At 43.4% G+C, this 22,288-nt stretch overlaps 2 protein-coding genes across 4 annotated transcripts; one reads left to right on the forward strand and one right to left on the reverse strand.

Moving 5' to 3' along the window:
• Positions 1–2,230: 2,230 nt before the first annotated feature.
• LOC108704641 (zinc finger protein 436) lies at positions 2,231–9,586 on the reverse strand. The gene is made up of 3 exons (XM_018241288.2): positions 9,433–9,586; positions 4,858–4,985; positions 2,231–4,577 (listed from the first exon to the last, which is right to left on the reverse strand). The coding sequence occupies exons 2-3, from the start codon at positions 4,928–4,930 to the stop codon at positions 2,554–2,556; spliced, it is 2,097 nt and encodes a 698-aa protein (XP_018096777.1). The 5' UTR covers positions 4,931–4,985; positions 9,433–9,586; the 3' UTR covers positions 2,231–2,553.
• A 189-nt stretch (positions 9,587–9,775) lies between these two features.
• LOC108704645 (oocyte zinc finger protein XlCOF6.1-like) lies at positions 9,776–21,241 on the forward strand. Of its 3 annotated transcripts, none has more exons than XM_018241297.2 (4): positions 9,776–9,986; positions 19,213–19,269; positions 19,518–19,601; positions 19,830–21,241. In XM_018241297.2, exons 1-4 carry the CDS (start codon positions 9,914–9,916, stop codon positions 20,894–20,896), a joined length of 1,281 nt encoding a protein of 426 aa, XP_018096786.1. In that variant the 5' UTR covers positions 9,776–9,913; the 3' UTR covers positions 20,897–21,241. The 3 variants fall into 3 exon arrangements, with proteins under 3 accessions (XP_018096786.1, XP_018096787.1, XP_018096788.1); XM_018241298.2 differs by having other exon boundaries at positions 9,859–9,997; XM_018241299.2 differs by lacking the exon at positions 19,213–19,269 and having other exon boundaries at positions 9,862–9,997.
• The last annotated feature ends 1,047 nt before the right edge of the window (positions 21,242–22,288 follow it).

Raw genomic sequence — 22,288 nt, forward strand, 5'->3', positions numbered from 1 at the left:
ATTCACATTCTGCTTTTTATCATGTCACATAGAACTATCTACAGTCATTGCTCATGTGGGTCTTAGATCTCAGATTTGAATTATACGAACAATGTACTGTTAGGGGCCACACATAATGCTGGGGGGCCACACATAGTGATTGGCAGACTCTCTGCTGAGGGACATGAGAGGGGTAAGAATAAGAGCTTAGTGGGTTATGAAGATACCCCAGAGGGTGGATATAGGGTTATAATACACAAAAGCCTGTGCTACTGAAAAATGCCTTCCCCTTTAAACAAAACAGGGATTGTTTGTCCATATATTGCAATATATTTAATAATAAACTCATCCCATATCTGGCCAGTCCTACGCTCAATTTTATCTGATTCATTAAGAATTCTATTGCTTCATTATACATTTTACACAGGGACTAAGTTTTACCTGCAACTTAACTTGCTGCTTTCAAAGTAAAACTCCCAAACTTGGCTGCCCTTTTATTGGCCACCAGTGGGATCACCTGACTATAGCTGGGAGGGGTGGAGCTACAACATGGAGCTGGTCACTGCTCCTGTATAACTATAACAAACAAGGGAAACTTGTGCTCACCACTATTTAGCACAAAATGTCTCTGTCTTAAATAAATTGATAATGGGTTGAGTGCAGAGGACTCTTGTATTTGACTATATGTATTTTGTGGTCACAGCCTCATTGCACCCCCGCCTAATGGTTTTATGGATTAGTGGTGAGCACAACTTTTCCTTTGTATGTTATAATATATATATATATATATATATATATATATATATATATATATATATATATATATATATATATATATATATATATATATATATATATATATATATAAACAAACAAACAAACAAACAAACAAACAAACAAACAAGGGAAAATTGTGCTCACCACTAATCCATAAAACCATTAGGCGGGGGTGCAATGAGGCTGTGACCACAAAATACATATAGTCAAATACAAGAGTCCTCTGCACTCAACCCATTATCAATATATTTAAGACAGAGACATTTTGTGCTACTGCTACTGAAAAATGCCTTACCCTTTAAACAAAACGTAGTTGGCCAGCTTAAATATATTGCAATATATGGACAAACAATCCCTGTGTTGTTTAAAGGGTAAGTCATTTTTCAGTAGCAGTAGCACAAAATGTCTCTGTCTTAAATATATTGATAATGGGTTGAGTGCAGAGGACTCTTGTATTTGACTATATGTATATATATATATAAAAGTGTGCGTGTATAGAAGTGTGCGTGTATAGAAGTGTGCGTGTATATGTGTGTGCGTGTGTATAAGTGTGCGTGTATATGTGTGTGTATAAGTGTGCGTGTGTATAAGTGTGCGTGTGTATAAGTGTGCGTGTATATAAGTGTCCGTGTATATAATTGTGTGTGTATATAAGTGTGCGGATATATTAGTGTGCATGTGTATGCGTATATAAGTGTGCGGATATATAAGTGTGCGTGTATATAAGTGTGCGTGTATAAGTGTGCGTATATAAGCGTGCGTATATAAGTGTGTATATATAAGTGTGCGTGTATATAAGTGTGCGTGTGTATATAAGTGTGCGTGTGTATATAAGTGTGTGTTATAGTTCAGCTCAATACAAGGCAGTAATGGCAGTCATGTGATAAGGACAAGGTCAGAGTAGGAACCGGCTCAAACACACCCCCTACTGACCACCCCAGCCCCTCACACCCCAGAGGCTCTTAATCCGTCCATTTTCCATCAGTCATTAGGAATTTTCTAGGGACTCTGGGTTCCTCACATACAGAGAAGGGCTATGCACCCCCAAAACTAAGAAGGCTGAACCCTATAGGGGCTCTGGGTTCCTCGAATACCTCTGTGCAGTGTAGAGCAGTGGTTCCCGAACTGGGGGGGCTGTTTCTAATGACGTGACCATCAAGTGGGGCTTGAACTGAAAGGCAGGAATTGCTCAGCAGGGGTGGGGTTTTAGCACCAAACACCAGGTCCCTTGGGTTATCGTCAATGTTAGTGGGAGCCTGCCCATTGCAAAACACCCCCCCAAAACTGTGTATGATCCCACAGGGGTAACATTAGGGGACATTAACATATTACCTTCATTGAAGAAAGCGAAAGGTAACAAAGGGGTAACAAACCCCATAAAATGGATACCCATGCCTTTACTTTGCCTTTAAGGAAACCCTGTGTCCAGCTGAGTATCAGTTGTCTCTTCCCTCGACCAGAAGCTCAGCATTGGTGAAAGGTTTAGAGACTTTATTGTGCATTACAATGTTCAGTGTTACATGTGTGCAGTTGCCCCACACTAGCCCAGGCCACTAGCTGCTCATCCCAGTTCCAACATGGCTAACTAAGCAGGAGATCACTGTAGAAGGTTGAAAGGTTCTCACTGGGTTGGGGGGATCCACTCACCATAGGGAAGAAAGACATACGTCTCCTGTAACCTCCACCTTAAATCACCGCCCGACGGGTGATCCCAAACTTACAGCCGGCAAGGTAGCCACCCTATAGCAGTAGTCCCAGGCCAAGGAAAGCTTTAGGTGTAGGTACAGTTACTGTGTATCATGAGGTTGGACTTTGAAGTCCAGGAGCTGAACTGAGCTCTGGAGACAACATGGCTTCCCCCTTTGTCACACAATTTGATGCATCAGTCTTTTTTCTGTGGGACTTCTGGTGTTTAACGAGGGTGGAACTGCGGCTGAAGAGCTTCCCACACTCCAGACAGGTGTATGGTTTCTCCCCACTGTGGATGCGTAAATGAATGGTAAGATGGGAGTGCTGGACAAAGCTCTTGCCACACTTGGTGCAGGTATATGGTTTTTCCTTAGTGTGGGTTCTAGAGTGTGTCACCAGGTAAGTGCTACGGCTGAAACCCTTGCCGCATTCTGCACAGGTGTATGGTTTCTCCCCGGTGTGAGACCTAAGGTGATTGTTATAGTCAGAGCTCTGTATAAAGCTTTTGCCACATTCAGAGCAGGAATATGGTTTCTCCCCCGTATGGATCCTCTGGTGGCGCAGAAAAGCTGACTTGCATGGAGAAGTCTTCCCACAGTAGGTACAGATATAGGATGATGCCTTGACTGGCCTGACTAACGGCTCCATGGCTTTGCCACAGGTGAAACCACCATCATTGCCAGAGCCGCTGGATTCCTGCCCACAGCTGCTACTATCAACATCACTACGAGTGCCTGGTGCCTCTGTCTCCTGGCTGTTGGCACAAGTACAGTCTGTGTTGTAGGCACCTGCTTGTGGGTATGTGGTGCCAGTTGGCTCATACTTGGTATAGTTCTCAGTGTTCTCATCTGAGATATTCTCATAGAAATACCCATTTTCTTTCTTGAGTTTCCTGGCACAGGAAACCACACAAGTTCCATGATCCTGAGATGGAGAAGACACCCCAATGTCACTGCTCAATAAACATGTGTCTGAGACATTAGTAGGGTCCTGAAGTTTCTTCTTCCACAGGAACCTGCCCTGGTGGGACTGCATTCTCAACTGCCCCTCAGAACTCATTTCTACAACAGGGCACTTTTCCAGAGTAATTCTTAAAGGTTTATAGAAGGTTGTCTTTGCCCCCTTATACAGTTTCTGGGGGTTCCTCCTCTCACTTTCCTTGTGATTCTCAGATTTCACTACCACGAGCTGCTCAGAGTGTGAGCCTTCCTGCACTTCTCTCTTGCTGGTCAAAGCCCCCCAAGTACCAGAAGCTTCGTCCATGTTTCTCGTTAAACACATGTGAAGAGTTTTCCTTCTGTGGGACTTCTTGTGCTTAACCAAAGAGGAGCTGCGGCTGAAACTGTTGCCACACTCGATGCAGATATAGGGTTTCTCCCCACTGTGGATACGAAGGTGTAGAGCCAAGTGTGAGTGTTGCACAAAGCTCTTGGGGCAAACGTTGCACTTGTAGGGTTTCTCTTTGGTGTGGGTTCTGGAATGGGTCAGTAAGTAGGTGCTACGGCTAAAGCTCTTGCCGCACTCAGCACAGGAATATGGCTTCTCCCCTGTGTGGGATCTCACATGGTTCTTGTAGTCAGAGCTCTGGATGAAGCTCTTGCCACATTCAATGCAGGAATACGGCTTCTCCCCTGTGTGAATCCTCTGGTGTCGGATATAGGCGGAATGGCAGGGGCAACTCTTACCGCAGTCGGAGCAGATGTATTTATTGGCATTGGATCTCCCTTTGAAGACAGACAGGACATTGTCCAATGAGAACTGAGAACTTGCTGTCTCACTCGCCATCATATCCCCGGCCACTGCCTTAGTCTCCACTCTTCTGGCCTCCTCTGATACTTCCCCATGTGAAGGAGATGAGTTGGGGGTACCTGGGGGGTGCTTCTCTGACGTCTCTGTGGCAAGGCTTTGGAGATGTGCAATGACAATGTTGATGTCTCCAGGGCCCTTCTCAGGCTGGACCAAGAGCTTCTCTTGAAAAACCACAGGAGGACCTCCTTGGAGTCTGTTGGCGGAACTCCCAGACCAGGGACACTCCTTGGGGTAACATTCTGCACTACTCCCCAATTGTAACACCGGCGATATTAAGTGACAGGGGTCAAGTCCGTGTTGGCTGCCATTCATGGGGGCTGCGTCTGTAAGAGACAACATTCCATTAGCCCCCAAATGTTTCCAACAACACCCCCTATCTTATTATAATAATAATTTCATTGTTGGTCTGGACATGCTCCATTCAATGTCCAAGTGTTTCCCAGAGGACTGAGACACAGCCAATAGCAGGGCACTATGTAAGTGAAACTGCCCAATCAGATCAGCCAATGGGGAATGTACAGTTAGGGCCCCACCGGCTCTCACAGGGGGGATACAGTTATTGGGGAACAGTAAAAGGGACACAAAGCTCAACCCCCAACTTACCAAGGAAAAAAATATCAAGGTCAAATTGCCCATCGTTGTGGCTCTCAGTTGTCCCAGAAGGTCTCAGCTCCATTCAGACATCACAGGGGCCTCAGTTCTGAACAGTCATACGAGGGGGTCCCGGTTCCCTATAAACAGACCTGTGAGACTCTGTACAGTTCAACCAATGGTTAAATCTCAGTCATAACTGCTCCTCCCTCCTCTCTTCACTCCCAGAGAAGAGAAACAAAGCTGATAAAGATCAGTTATGGGGAAAGGCAAGTTGGGATTGGTTACACTGGAGAAGAGACCGTTCAAATCTATATAAATATATATGGGGATATGATCACTATATATAAATATATAAGGGGGATATGATCACTATATATAAATACATAAGGGGATATGATCACTATATATAAATATATAAGGGGATATGATTGCTATATATAAATATATAAGGGGGATATGATCACTATATATAAATATATAACAGGATGTGATCACTATATATAAATATATAAGGGGTATATGATCACTATATATAAATATATAAGGGGGATATGATCACTATATATAAATATATAAGGGGATATGATCACTATATATAAATATATAAGGGGGATATGATCACTATATATAAATAAATAAGGGGATATGATCACTATATATAAATATATAAGGACATGTAATCAAAATATATAAGGGGATGTGATCACTATATATAAATAAATAAGGGGATATGATCACTATATATAAATATATAAGGGATATGATCACTATATATAAATATATAAGGGGGATATGATCACTATATATAAATATATAAGGGGATATGATCACTATATATAAATATATAAGGGGGATATGATCACTATATATAAATATATAAGGGGGATATGATCACTATATATAAATATATAAGGGGGTATGATCACTATATATAAATATATAAGAGGATATGATCACTATATATAAATATATAAGGGGATATGATCACTATATATAAATATATAAGGGGGATATGATCACTATATATAAATATATAAGGGGATATGATCACTATATATAAATATATAAGTGGATATGATCACTATATATAAATATATAAGGGGGATATGATCACTATATTTAAATATATAAGGGGATATGATCACTATATATAAATATATAAGGGGGATATGATCACTATATATAAATATATAAGGGGGATATGATCACTATATATAAATATACAAGGGGGATATGATCACTATATATAAATATATAAGGGGATATGATCACTATATATAAATAATATAAGGGGATATGATCACTATATATAAATATATAAGGGGGATATGATCACTATATATAAATATATAAGGCGATATGATCACTATATATAAATATATAAGGGATATGATCACTATATATAAATATATAAGAGGATATGATCACTATATATAAATATATAAGGGGATATGATCACTATATATAAATATATAAGGGGATATGATCACTATATATAAATATATAAGGGGATATGATCACTATATATAAATATATAAGGGGGATATGATCACTATATATAAATATATAAGGGGGATATGATCACTATATTTAAATATATAAGGGGATATGATCACTATATATAAATATATAAGGGGGATATGATCACTATATATAAATATATAAGGGGGATATGATCACTATATATAAATATATAAGGGGGATATGATCACTATATATAAATATATAAGGGGGATATGATCACTATATATAAATATATAAGGGGATATGATCACTATATATAAATATATAAGAGGATATGATCACTATATATAAATATATAAGGGGATATGATCACTATATATAAATATATAAGGGGATATGATCACTATATATAAATATATAAGGGGATATGATCACTATATATATATATAAATATATAAGGGGATATGATCACTATGTATAAATATATAAGGGGGATATGATCACTATATATAAATATATAAGGGGATATGATCACTATATATAAATATATAAGGGGATATGATCACTATATATATATATATATATATATATATATATATATATATATATATATATATATATATAGGGGGATATGATCACTATATATAAATATATAAGGGGGATATGATCACTATATATAAATATATAAGGGGGATATGATCACTATATACAAATATATAAGGGGATATGATCACTATATATAAATATATAAGGGGGATATGATCACTATATAAATATATAAGGGGATATGATCACTATATATAAATATATAAGGGGGATATGATCACTATATATAAATATATAAGGGGATATGATCACTATATATAATATATAAGGGGATATGATCCTATATAAATATATAAGGGGATATGATCACTATATATAAATATATAAGGGGATATGATCACTATATATAAATATATAAGGGGATATGATCACTATATATAAATATATGAGGGGATATGATCACTATATATAAATATATAAGGGGATATGATCACTATATATAAATATATAAGGGGATATGATCACTATATATAAATATATAAGGGGATATGATCACATATATATAAATATATAAGGGGGATATGATCACTATATAAATATATAAGGGATATGATCACTATATATAAATATATAAGGGGGATATGATCACTATATATAAATATATAAGGGGATAAGATCACTATATATAAATATATAAGGGGGATATGATCACTATATAAATATATAAGGGGATATGATCACTATATATAAATATATAAGGGGGATATGATCACTATATATAAATATATAAGGGGATATGATCACTATATATAAATATATAAGGGGATATGATCACTATATATAAATATATAAGGGGGATATGATCACTATATATAAATATATAAGGGGGATATATCACTATATATAAATATATAAGGGGGATATGATCACTATATATAAATATATAAGGGGATATGATCACTATATATAAATATATACGGGGATATGATCACTATATATAAATATATAAGGGGGATATGATCACTATATATAAATAATATAGGGGGCTATGATCACTATATAAAATATATAAGGGGATATGATCACTATATATAAATATATAAGGGGATATGATCACTATATATAAATATATAAGGGGATATGATCACTATATATAAATATATAAGGGGGATATGATCACTATATATAAATATATATAAGGGGATATGATCACTATATATAAATATATAAGGGGATATGATCACTATATATAAATATATAAGGGGGATACGATCACTATATATAATATATAAGGGGATATGATCACTATATATAAATATATAAGGGGATATGATCACTATATATAAATATATAAGGGGATATGATCACTATATATAAATATATAAGGGGATATGATCACTATATATAAATATATAAGGGGATATGATCACTATATATAAATATATAAGGGGGATACGATCACCTATATATAAATATATAAGGGGATATGATCACTATATATAAATATATAAGCGGGATATGATCACTATATATAAATATATAAGGGGGATATGATCACTATATATAAATATATAAGGGGATACGATCACTATATATAAATATATAAGGGGATATGATCACTATATATAAATAACTACTATAAGGGGGATATGCATCACTATATATAAATATATAAGGGGATATGATCACTATATATAAATATATAAGGGGGATATGATCACTATATATAAATATATAAGGGGGATATGATCACTATATATAAATATATAAGGGGGATATGATCACTATATAAAATATATAAGGGGATATGATCATATATATAAATATATAAGGGGATCATGATCACTATATATAATATATAAGGGGAATGATCAGCTATATATTAAATATATAAGGGGATATGATCACCTATATATAATATATAAGGGGGATATGATCACTATATATAAATATATAAGGGGGATATGATCACTATATATAAATATATAAGGGGATATGATCACTATATATAATATATAAGGGGGATATGATCACTATATATAAATATATAAGGGGATATGATCACTATATATAAATATATAAGGGATATGATCACTATAATATAAATATATAAGGGGGATATGATCACTATATATAAATATATAAGGGGGATATGATCACTATATATAATATATAAGGGGATATGATCACTATATATAAATATATAAGGGGATATGATTCACTATATATAAATATATAAGGGGATATGATCACTATATATAAATATATAAGGGGATATGATCACTATATATAAATATATAAGGGGATATGGATTGGTTAGACTGGAGAAGAGACAGTACAGGGGTGGGTAGGAAATATATAAATATAAGCCATAGGAAGATACAGATAAAGACATGTGTTGTTGGTAAGTAGTTTGGCCGGTAGGTAAATAAGTAGGTGGGTTGGTAGGTAGGTGTGTAGGTAAATAAGTAGGTAGGTAAATAAGTGAGTAGAATCAGTACAGACGAGGGAATGGAGGCAGGAGGGTGGGATAAAGGGATCCAGTCTCCAGAGCAGAGCCCCTCCCCCACTAACCTGAAGAGGGTCCCACAGCTCAGTCACCCGGTAGCCTCAGCGCTCGCTTACACACGGAAAGACTTCTAAGTTCTGCGGAAACTTGGGACTTGTATTTCTCTTTTCTAAGCCGCCGGCTACTCTCCATTCCAATACTATTTATAGAAACTACATTTCCCAGAAACGCCCGCAGCAGCCAATACCCAGGTCATGTAAGCCACGAAGTATCGCATTGCACCTCGGGAAATGTAGTATCTAAGTACCCAGATCCTTTGCGTTTTGAGCAACTTTGAACTACAACTCCCTAGAGACATGCGGCATGGACGGTGCTTGTAGGAAACGCTAATCTCAGAGAGGGGAGGGAAATGTAGTTTGAGAGCTCGAGGGGTCATTGGAACAATAAGGCGGACTGCAAGGACAAAACTACAATTCCCGAAAGCCCGTGGGTCCCTTTCCCTTCTCAGACTCACACTCGTCGTTTAGCTTCGGATCTGGGACAATTATGGGGTCGGAAGGGGAGTGGTTGACGAATATACTTCCGGTGAATGGAGACTCCCTGTGCAAATCCCATCAAGGTAACACTCAGGTGAGATCCAATGACTACGTTTTATTGTGTATTGTGGGTAATTCAGTGGCTGTCCTGTTCCCTCCCCCTGTGTGTCTGTCTCTTCTGCCTCTTCTGCCCCTGACTCCCACTGAGGGGCAACTGTCACTTTACACTGTCACACTGCCATTTATTTACCCCTTATTTACCCCTGAGACTGACACATCCCTGGGATTTATTTACCCCTGTGAGACTGACACATCCCTGGGATTTATTTACCCCTGTGAGACTGACACATCCCTGGGATTTATTTACCCCTGAGACTGACACATCCCTGGGATTTATTTACCCCTGTGAGACTGACACATCCCTGGGATTTATTTACCCCTGTGACACTGACACATCCCTGGGATTTATTTACCCCTGAGACTGACACATCCCTGGGATTTATTTACCCCTGTGAGACTGACACATCCCTGGGATTTATTTACCCCTGTGACACTGACACATCCCTGGGATTTATTTACCCCTGTGACACTGACACATCCCTGGGATTTTTTCCCCTGTGAAGACTGACACATCCCTGGGATTTATTTACCCCTGTTACCCCTGTGACACTGACACATCCCTGGATTTATTTACCCCTGCTATGCAGCATCTGACACCATCCTGGGATTTAGTATTACCCCTGTAGACACTGACACATCCCTGGATTTATTACCCCTGTGAACAACTGACACACTCCCTGGGATTTATTTACCCCTGTAGGGGGGACTGACCACCAATCCTGGATTCTATTCTACCCCTGTAGACTACACATCCCTTGCGCGATATTATTATCCCCTGTGAGACTACACATCCCTGGGATTTATTTTACCCCCTGAGACTGACAGCCTCCCTGGGATTTATTCTACCCCTGTGAGGACTGACACAATCCCTGAATTTTTTACCCCTGTGACACTTGACACTATCCCTAGATCTTTATTACCCTGTGAGACTTGACACATCCTGCGGAATTTATTACCCCTCGTGAGACTGCACACATCCCTGGGATTTATTTACCCCTCGAGACTGACACATCCCTGCGGATTCTATTTACCCCTGTTGTGAGGACCTACACATCCCTGGGATTTATTACCCCTGTGAGACTCGAACACATCCCTGGATTTATTTTACCCCTGTGCACTGACACATCCCTGATTTATATTCACCCACTGTGAGACTGACCACACCCCTTGCGATCTTACTTTACCCCTGTGAGGAATCTGAACACATCCCTGCGGAATTATTACCCCTGTAGACTGACACATCCCTGGGATGTATTACCCCTCGTCGACATGACACATCCCTGGGATTTCATTAACCCCTGTTGAGACGTGACACCATCCCTGCCGGATTTAATTGAACCCCTGTGGACCAATCTGACACATCCTGGGATTTATTACCCCATGTGACACTGACACATCCGATTTTATTACCCCTGTGAGACTGACACATTACCCTGGGATTTTATTGACCCGTGCAGACTGACACATCCCTGGATTTATTACCCCTTGAGGACTAGACACATCCCTGGATTTATTTACCCCTAGAGGACTGACACCTAATCCCTGGATTTTATTTACCCCTGTAGACCTACACAATCCCTGGCATTTATTTACACCCCGTGACACTGACACATCCCTGGGATTTATTGACCCCTGTGAAGACTACACATCCTGGGATTTAATTTACCCAACTTCGAGTACTACACATTCCCTGGACTTATTTACCCCTAGAACATGACACACCCATGGATTATTTATACCCCTGTGAACTGACACAATCCCTGGCGATTTATTCTATCCCCCTGTGACACTGACACAATTCCACCGGGATTTATTTACCCCTGCTGACACTGAACACATCCCTGGATTATTTACCCCTTGAGGACATGACACATACCCTGGGCATTTATTACCCGCTGTGAGGCACGACACATCCCTGCCGATTTATTTACCCCTCGTCGAGACGACACATCCACTGGGATTAACCCACCCCTGTGACACTGACACATTCCCTGCGGATTTATTTACCCCTGTCGCAGCACTGAACACATCCCTGATTTATTTACCCCTGTGACACTGACACCATCCCGGGGAATTTTTATTTACCCTGTGAGACTGCACCACATCCTGGATTTAGTTACCCCTGTGAGACTGACACATCCCTGAGATTTATTTACCCCTGTTGACCACTACACATCCCTGGGATTTAATTTTCCCCTGTGAGACTGACACATCCCCTGCGCGGATTTATTTACCCCTGTGACCCACTGACACATACCCTGGATTATTTACCCCTGTTGCAGACTGCACACATCCCTGGATTATTTACCCCTGTGAGACTGACACATCCCTGGCATTTATTTACCCCTGAGAGCTGACACATCCCTGGGAATTTATTTACCCCTGTGACCACTGACACATCCCTGGGACTTAAATTTACCCCTGTGAGACTGACACACCTGATTTATGTAACCCCTGTGCTGAGATTGACCACATCCCCTCGGATTATTTACCCCTGTCGGACCAACTGACCACCACTCCCCTCGATTTATTACCCCTGTGACACTGCACACATCCCTGGGATGTATTTACCCCCTGCTGAGACTGACACATCCCCTGCGGACTATCTACTTACCCCTGTACACTGACACATCCCTGGATTATTTAAACCCCTTGAGACTACACATCCCTGGCGATTTACATTACCCTCGTGTGACACCTGACACATCCCTGGGACTTTATTTAGCCCCTGAGACTGACACATCCCTGCCGGATTATTTACCCCTGTGAGACTGACACATCCCTGGATTTTATAAACCCTGGTGAGACTGACGACATCCCTGGGATTTATTTACCCCATGTGAGACTGCACACAAGCCCTGGGATTTAATATTACCCCTGTGGACGACACATCCCTGGGATTTATTTACCCCTCGGAGATTGACACATTCCCTGGGATTGCTATTACCCCTTTGACCACTGACAATCCCTGGATTTATTTACCACTGTGACATCTGACACATCCTGGGATTACTTGTACACCCTGTGCAGGACTGACCACACATTCCCTGGATTATTAAGTACCCCTGAGAACTGCACAACATCCCTGGATTTATGTATACCCCTGTGAGACGACAATCCCCTGGCTGCGATTATTTACCCCTGAGACTGACACATTCCTGGATTTATTTGACCCCTGCTGAGACTGACACAATCCCTGGTGATTTATTTACCCATGTGACACTGACACATCCCTGGATTTATTTACCCCTGTGAGACTGACACATCCCTGGCGATTTATTTTACCCCTGTGACACTGACACATCCCTGGGATTTATAACCCCTGTGACACTGACACATCCTGGGATCTTATTTACCCCTGCTGACACTGGCACACATCCCTGGATATTTACCTCGTGAGCACCCTGACACATCCTGGGATTTATTTACCCCTGTTGACACTACACATCCCTGGGATTGTATATTAACCCCTGTAGACTGACACATCCTGGGATTTATTTACCCCTGTGGACCACTGACAGCATCCCTGCGGATTTATTTACCCCTGTGACACTGACACATCCCTGGATATTACCCCTGAGACTGACACAATCCCTGCGATTTCTTTACCCCGTGGAGACTGACCACAATCCACGTAGGAATTTATTTACCCCTGTGAGCACCGACACATTCCCGGACTTTATTTACCCCATGTGACAACATACACATCCCAGGGATTTATTTACCCCTGTCAAGGCACTGACACATCCCCTGGCGATTATTTACCCCTGTGAGACCTAGACACATCCGCTGATTTTTATCCCCTGTGTGAAGACTGACAACATCCTGGGATTTGATTTACCCCCTGTGACATGACACATCCCTGCCGACTTATTTACCCCGTGAGACTGAACACATCCCTGGGATTTATTTACCCTCTGTGCAGACTGACACATCCCTGGGAAATTTATTTACCCCTGTGAGACTGACCACATCCACTGGATTTATGACCCCCTGAGACACTGAACAACTATCCCGGGATTATTTACCCCTGTGACACTGACACATCCCTGCGGATTTATTACCCCTGTGAGAACTGACACATCCCTGGATTTATTACCCCTGCTGACACTGACACATCCCTGGGATTTGTATTAAACCCTGATGAGACTGACCACACCCTGGATTTATTTACCCCTGTAGGACTGGACACATCCGCTGGGATTTATTGCTATTCCCTTGACACTGACCACATCCCATGGGATTTACTTTACCCCTCGTGAGCGACTGACACATGCCCTGAGATTTATCTTACCCCTGTGAGACTACACATCCCTAGATTAGCTAATTTGACCCCATCAGTGCACACACGGCACACAGTCCCTGGGGATTTATTTACCCGCGTGGAGGACTGACACATCCCTTGTAATTCTATTTACCCCTGAGACTGACACATCCCGTGCGGATTTATTCTACCCCTGAGACTGACACATCCCTGGGATCTTATTACCCACTAACGTGTGAGACTGACCAGATCCCTGAGATTATTACCCCTGTCGCAGACTGACACATCCCTGAGATTTATTTACACCCAGCATTCGACACTGACACATCCCTGGATTTATTTACCCCTGAGACTGGACACATCCCTGGCGAATTTATTTACCCACTGAGACCTGACACATCCCTGGGATCTTATTACCCTGTGAGACTGACACCATCCCTGGGATTTATTTACCCCTGAGACTGACACATCCCTGGGATTTATTTTATCCCTTGACACTGACACATCCCTGGGATTATTTACCCTGCCAGCTCGAGATGACACATCCCTTGGATTTATTTTAACCCCGTGAGACTGAACACATCCCTGGGATCTTATTACCCACTGAGACTGCACACATCCCTGGATTTATATTACCCCTGCTGAGACTGACACATCCCTGGGATTTATGTTACCCCTGAGACTGACACATCCCTGGGATTATTTACCCCTGTGAGACTGACACATCCCTGGAGTTCTTATTTACCCCTGCATGAGACGCACACGATTCCTCGCGATTCATTTACCCACTGTAACTGACACATCCCTGGGATTTATTTTACCCCTGAACACACAATTCCCTGGATTTCACTTCTACCCCTGTTCGACGGACCTGACCACATCCCTAGCGGCGATTTTATATACCCCCTGTGACACTGACCACCATCCTGGATTTATCCCTTACCCCTGTGAGAACTGACACATCCCTGGCGATTATTTACCCCTGTCACACTGACACAGTCCCTGGGACGTTTATTAAACCCTGTGAGACTGACGGCACTGCGCATCCCGGAACCTTTATTTACCCCTGTCGAGACTACACATCCCTGGGATTATTTTACCCCGCTCTGAGACTGACACATTCCCTCGGATTATTACCCCCTGTGAGGACTGACAACATCCCGGGATTTATTACCCCTGCTGAGACTATGACAACATCCCTGCTGATTATTTACTCCCTAGACACTGACATCATACCCTGGATTTATTTACCCCTTGTTAGGACTGGGAACACAATCCCTGCGGATTTATATCCACTGGTGACACTGCACACATCCCTGGATTTAATTTACCCCTGTGAGACTGACACATCCCTGAGATTTATTTACCCGTGAGACTGACACCATCCCTGAGATTTATTGTACCCACTGTGACACTGACACATCCCTGCAGGACTTAATTTACCCTGTAGACTACACATCACCCTGGATTTACTTACCCCTGAGACTTACACATCCGCGGATTATTTGACCCTGTGAGACTGACACATCCCTGGGATTTATTTACCCGCTAGCAGACTGACACATCCCCTGGCGATTATTTATGCCCTGTGACACTGAACACATCCCCTGGATTTATTTACCCCTGTGAGATTGCACAAAACCATCCCTGGATTTAATTTACCCCTGTGAGACTGACACATCCCTAGGATTTATTTACCCCTGAGACTGACAACATCCCTGCGGGAACTTCTATTTTACCCCTGCTGAAGACTGCACACATCCCTGGGACTTTATTTACCCCTGACGACTTGACACATCCCTGGGATTTCAGTTACCCCTGCTGAGACTGACACATCCCTGGATTTAATTTACCCCTGTGAGACTGACACATCCCTGGATTTATTTACCCCTGTCGAACTGAACACATCCCTGGGATTTATAACCCCTGAGACTGACACCATTCCCCTGGGAATATTGATTACCCCTGTGATCGAGGCACTGCACACATCCCTCGGGGGATTTTTTATTTACCCCTGTGAGGACGAAACGCCCCATCCCCTGGTACTCTACTCTTCACCCCTGTACTAATTCTGAGGACATGCACACAATGGTCGGGGGGGCCTGTGGATGATAATTACCCCTGTCGAGACCTGACAAAACATCCCCTGGGAATTAATTAACCCTTGTGGAGACCTGACAACCATCCCCTGGGATTATATATTTCAACCCTCCTGTTCGTGACATCTGTCACATCCACTTCCTGGGATATTTAAACCCCTGAGACTGACACCATCCTGGATTTATTTACCCCTTGAGACTGACACACTCCCTCGGATGTTATTTTACCCCTGTGAGACTGACACATCCCTGGGCATTTATTTTACCCAGCTGTCGAGGGACTGACACACATCCCTGGGATTATTAACCCCTGAGACCTGACACAATCCCATGGAGATTATCTTTACCCCTGTGAGCACTGACACCATCCCTCGAATTTATTTACCCCTGTACACTGCACACCAATCCCTGGGTCTTTCATTACCCCATGTGACCACTGAACACCATCCCTGGTGATTATATTACCCCTCGTCCGAGACTGACACATCCCTGTGGATCTACCTACTTACCCTACCCACACGGATGACACTGACACCCATCCCTGATGATTTATTATACCCCGTGAGCGAACGCACATCCCATGGATATTTACCCCTCGTGGAGACACACATCCGGGACTTATACCCCTGCTCACTACTGACACTACTCCCTGATTATACCGCCTGTGACTGAGCACTGACACATCCCTGGGATTTATTTACCCCTGTGAGACTGACACATCCCTGGGCATTGTCAATTACCCCCTGTGACCACTGACTCACCACCCTGGGATATTCGATTTACCCCTGTGTAGACCTGCAACACATTCCCTGGGGATTTATTTACCAACTAGTGACACCATGCACACCCCATCCTCGGGATTTCATCTTACCCCTGTCGCAGCGACTGACCACATCTCTTGGGATTTATCGTACCCCTGAGCACTGACACATCCCTGGGATTTATTTTACCCCTACGAAGACCTAACCATTCCCTGGATTTATTTCACCCCTGTGGAGACTTGACACAACCCATGGGATTTATTTACCCCCTGTGAGGACTGAACAACATCCCTGGGATTTATTTACCCTGTTGACACGCAACACGACTCCCTAGGGATTTATTTTACCCCTGAGACTGCATCACATCCCTGGACATTATATACCCACTGACACCTGACACATTCCCTCGGATATTATTTTACCCTGTGTACACCGATCCGACATCCCTGGCATTCATATATTTCCCCTGAGACTGACCCACATCCTGGCGATTTTATTTAACCCCATGTGAGACTGACACATCCCTGGGATTCTATTTACCCCTTGTCGAGACTGTATCACAAGACCCTGGGATTTCATTTACCCTTGCTGACTGACACATCCCTGCGGATTTATTTACCCCTGAGAGATTGACACATCCCTGGGATTTATATTACCCTGGGACATGACACATCCCTGGAGATTTATTTACCCCTGTTGACACTGCACACATTCCCTGGGGATATTATTTACCCCCTGGAGACTGACACCCATTCCCTGGGATTTATGTACCCCTCCGACGACTGACCAACATCCTGGATTATTTTTACCCCTGTGAGACTGACACATTCCCTGGATTATTTACCCCTCGAGACTGACAACATCCCTCCGATATTTACCCCTGTGAGCACTGACACATTCCCTGGGATTATTTATCCCTGTGACACTGACACATCCCTGGATTTATTTACCCCTGTGAGACTGACACATATCCCTGGGATTTATGTTACCCCTTGTGACACTGACACATCCCTGGGCGGATTTATTTACCCCTGTCGACACCTGACAATTACCCTGGGATTTATTACCCCTGAGGAACTGAACAATCCCTGGGATTTATGTTACTCCCTGACACTGACACACTCCCTGGATCTTATTACCCTCCTGTGACTACTGACACATTCCCTGGATTTATGTACCTCCTCGGGAGATGAACACATCCCTTAGGATTATTTACAACCTGCTTGGCCGAGACTGCACACATCCCTATGGGATTGATTTACCCCTGGAGCACTGACACCAAACCCTGGGATTATTTACCAACCTGTACTGACACATGCCCTGGATTTATTTACCCCTGTGAGATTGACACATCCCTGCGGATTTATTTACCCCTGAGTGACACTACACATCCCTTGGATTTACTACCCCTTGTCGTACATGATCCACATCCCTGGGATTTACTTTACCCCTGTAAGAGACTGACACATTCCCTGGGATTTATTTTACCCCTAGACTTGACCAACATCCCCTGGCATTTATTATACCCCTGTGAGGACTGACAACATCCCTGGGATTTATTTACCCCTGAGACTGACACATTCCTGGGATTTATCTTTACCCCATGTGAGCACTGGACACATCCCTGATATTATTTTAGCCCCTGTGACACTGACACATCCTTGCGGATTCTATTTACCCCTGTGGAGACTGACACATCCTGGAGTTTACTTTACCCCTGTGACACTGACACATCCCTGGGATTATTTAACCCCTGTGAGACTGACAATCCCTCGGGAGTTCTACTTTTACCCCTGAGACTGGACACATGCCCTGGGCATCTTATTTACCCTTTCCCGACACATTCGACACACCTGGGATTCTATCTTAAAACCCTGAGGACTACACCACCCTGAATATTATTTACCCCTGTGAGTGGCAGGAGGGAGGGCACTGATTGGACTGGTTTGTGGGCGGGGCCCAGGAGGAAATGGGGTTAGTAAATCATAATATCAGTTCTGGATCAGCAAAGTTTGTCATTGGAAAATAATGGTTTCTCCTTCCGTTTGTGTTTGTTTTCCCCCAGAGTTTGTTGGAGTGACCCATTTGCCTGATTGTGATTGGCTCATCAGGATTTCATCAGGTGATTCTGGTCTGCATGTTGATTTGCTAGCGCTGGTGCACCCATCTGGGGTTCAACCCTCAACAGCCAATCAGACACTTCTCTTACTCGGGATAATCAGTGCTAATTGGTTGCTGTGGGTGTTCTCTTTTGTGGCCCTACAGTGAGAGGGGCCTATCCTGTACTTCCCTTCTGTCTGTGTGTCTGTATCATCACCCTGCAGTGGGAGGGGCCTATCCTTATGGGGTGTGACTGTTGTGTACTTGCAGGTTCAGAGCGTGACACAATGAGTGAGACCGGGGAGCAGGGGTACATGTGGCCCCCAGGATCAGATGAAGAAGAGGGTCACTCAGGTAGGTACCATATGAGCAGCAGGGGTTATATTATTTGTCATGTAGGTGCCCCCATTTCTTTATACGCCCTTAGCTGCTGCTTTTCTGCCATACTGTTCCGCCCCACCCCAATCTTCTTTCCATCACCTTTTCGACTTTCCACATCTGCCCCAATTGCCCCTTACCTGACCCCCCCTCCGGCACTGATTGTAGTTGCTTCCTACTGATTTGATTGGCGTTCCCCGACAGGTTTCTATGGTGCAATGAATGGGAATAACGATGAAGAGGACGGTCCCACCTATTTACATCACGCGGGGGTTCTGTTGGACTGTCAGGACGAGGAGTCGCCCCCCGGGGAGGGGGAGGAGAGTGAGGAGAGCCTGCTGGGGTCAGACAAGAAGGACAGCCCAACGAGCGGTGCCCCAATAAGGCCGTCAATGAGCGGCTCCCGCAAACTCACCAACATCATCGCCCACCTGCAGAGTCTGGCCAGCGAGCGGGAGTCGTCCAAGCAGGAGCCCCCCGAGGAGCCAGACTTCCATATGGGGGAGAGCTCGTTTGCCTTTGTGCACCACGACATTCACTTTGACCATGATGAGGGGGCTCTGGCCTCCCCCCAAGGCCGCTCACACTCGGCCGAGCAAAGGTTAAAGGCCTTTAAAGCCATAAAGATATTGCAGGAGCCCGACGGCAAGGAGAAAAAGTACATTTGTGTGGAGTGCGGCAAAACCAGCCGCTACAAGTCGGCCTACCTGCGACACAAGAGAACCCACACCGGGGAGAAACCCTTCAGCTGCAATGACTGTGGCAAATGCTTCCGACGCAGCTCCCAGCTGGTCACGCACCAGCGGATCCACACCGGAGAGAAACCCTACACTTGCCTCCGCTGCGGCAAGAGCTTCAGCTGCAACTCCACCCTGGTCACCCACCAGAGAACTCACACCGGGGAGAAACCCTACATCTGCATGGAGTGCGGCAAAGGCTTCATCCACAGCTCCGACTACAACCGGCACCACCGTGTGCACCGAGGGGAGAAGCGCTACACCTGCAAGGAATGCGGCAAGAGCTTTAGCCAGAGTTCTTACCTGGTCATCCACCAGCGAATCCACACCGGAGAGAAACCCTTTGTGTGCAACGAATGCGGCAAGTGTTTCAGCCGCAACTCATCCCTTGTGACGCACCAGAGGGTACACACGGGCGAGAGGCCCTATACATGCGCCGAATGCGGGAAAAGCTTCCGACAGAGCTCCCACCTTCTCATCCACCAGCGCACCCACACGCCCGACAGTCACCTGGCATTGCGCGCCATGATGTGAAACCTTTGCCCAGTGTTATTGCCAAAGATAGTGAGTAGGAAGCCTCCTCCAACTCTCCATCCAGCCTGGAAGCAACTCACTGACTGCTTATGGACTTCTTGCTGCTAATGGAGACACGGGGAGGCCACATACTTTGCCCCTAGTAGTGACCCAACATTACAGGTCAATTGTGGCCCACTCATGGCCCAGCTAGCCGGAACCTCCCCCCCAATCTATTTATACGCAGACATTGGCCTCCTAGAGACAGACGAGTGGCTGCTAGTGGCGACTGCATGCTTCTCTCTCCTTACTGGATCCCCATGTCCCATTATCTTTAGCATTTTGGTTGTATTTCTTTTAAAGTTTGTAAAATGAGAAATGTGCTGCGGCTGTGCTTCTTTCTGCCCTGTGGGGCGGTTCCTATGCTCAAGGAGATATTACAGTGTTAGAGGGCATGCATGTGATTGGCTCACCAGCTTGTATTTGTCAGGGCCAGATCTGAGTAATGCCCCGAGGGCCCCTCTGCTTGGCTGCAGTCTCACAATGGGCACTAGAATAAGAAAACCTAGCGCAATATTGTAGCACTCAGTACAAACACCAGCGTGTGTGTCTGGAACCATAGAAAGTCTTTGGGCGGATTCCTACAAGAATAAAACTCTTGATTTCCCCCTCTCTAGTGGGACTCAGAACTTACTGAATTCCTGATTGAATCAGTACCAATTCCAGACCCCTTCCTTTTTCTGTAAGCTGGGACACAGATTGTAGGGGGGACCTTTGCATTGTGAGATGATGGGTTTTACCCTTAACTCCCTCCCTCGTGTGTTCTACTCACAAGTGGTGTCACCCCTGATCCATCTCGCTGACAGCAGCTTCTGTAGAGGCCTTGGCAAAATGACTGGGAGTCCCGGGTGGGCCGAGTGCTTGGATATGCTTCTATAGCGCCTTGTAAAGTCACTGCAGCAATTCAGATTCACTGGGAAATCTGTGCATAGACTTTCTATGGTTCTGGACACACAGAATAGTGTTGCAACAGCCTGGTGTTTGTACTGAGTGTAACCAATGTTGCAACAGGTGTTTGTTTTTTCCATGGCCTGTGGCTCTAATCTATATGTTACTGTGATTTGGTGATTTGCTGGAGGAACTGAGCAAAGGAAAAATCCTAAGGGTTTGCTTTCCCTTTATTTTGGATTTTTTCTTTTGTTTTTAAATTGTACGTTTCTTGTCTGGCTGCAGAAGGGAAGCCAGAAACCTGGCTGTATGGATATATATTCTTTATATATTGTATATTAGGGTTAGGGGGGCAGCCAATCACGTTATAACGCCCCTTGTCATAGACTTATAGAGCAGTGCACTTGGCAGAATGGGGGCCCTTTGTACCCAGAACATGGCAGTTCTGTAGGGATCCCCAAAATA

The sequence above is a fragment of the Xenopus laevis genome, chromosome 6L (assembly GCF_017654675.1).
Source record: "Xenopus laevis strain J_2021 chromosome 6L, Xenopus_laevis_v10.1, whole genome shotgun sequence".
NCBI lineage: Eukaryota > Metazoa > Chordata > Amphibia > Anura > Pipidae > Xenopus > Xenopus laevis.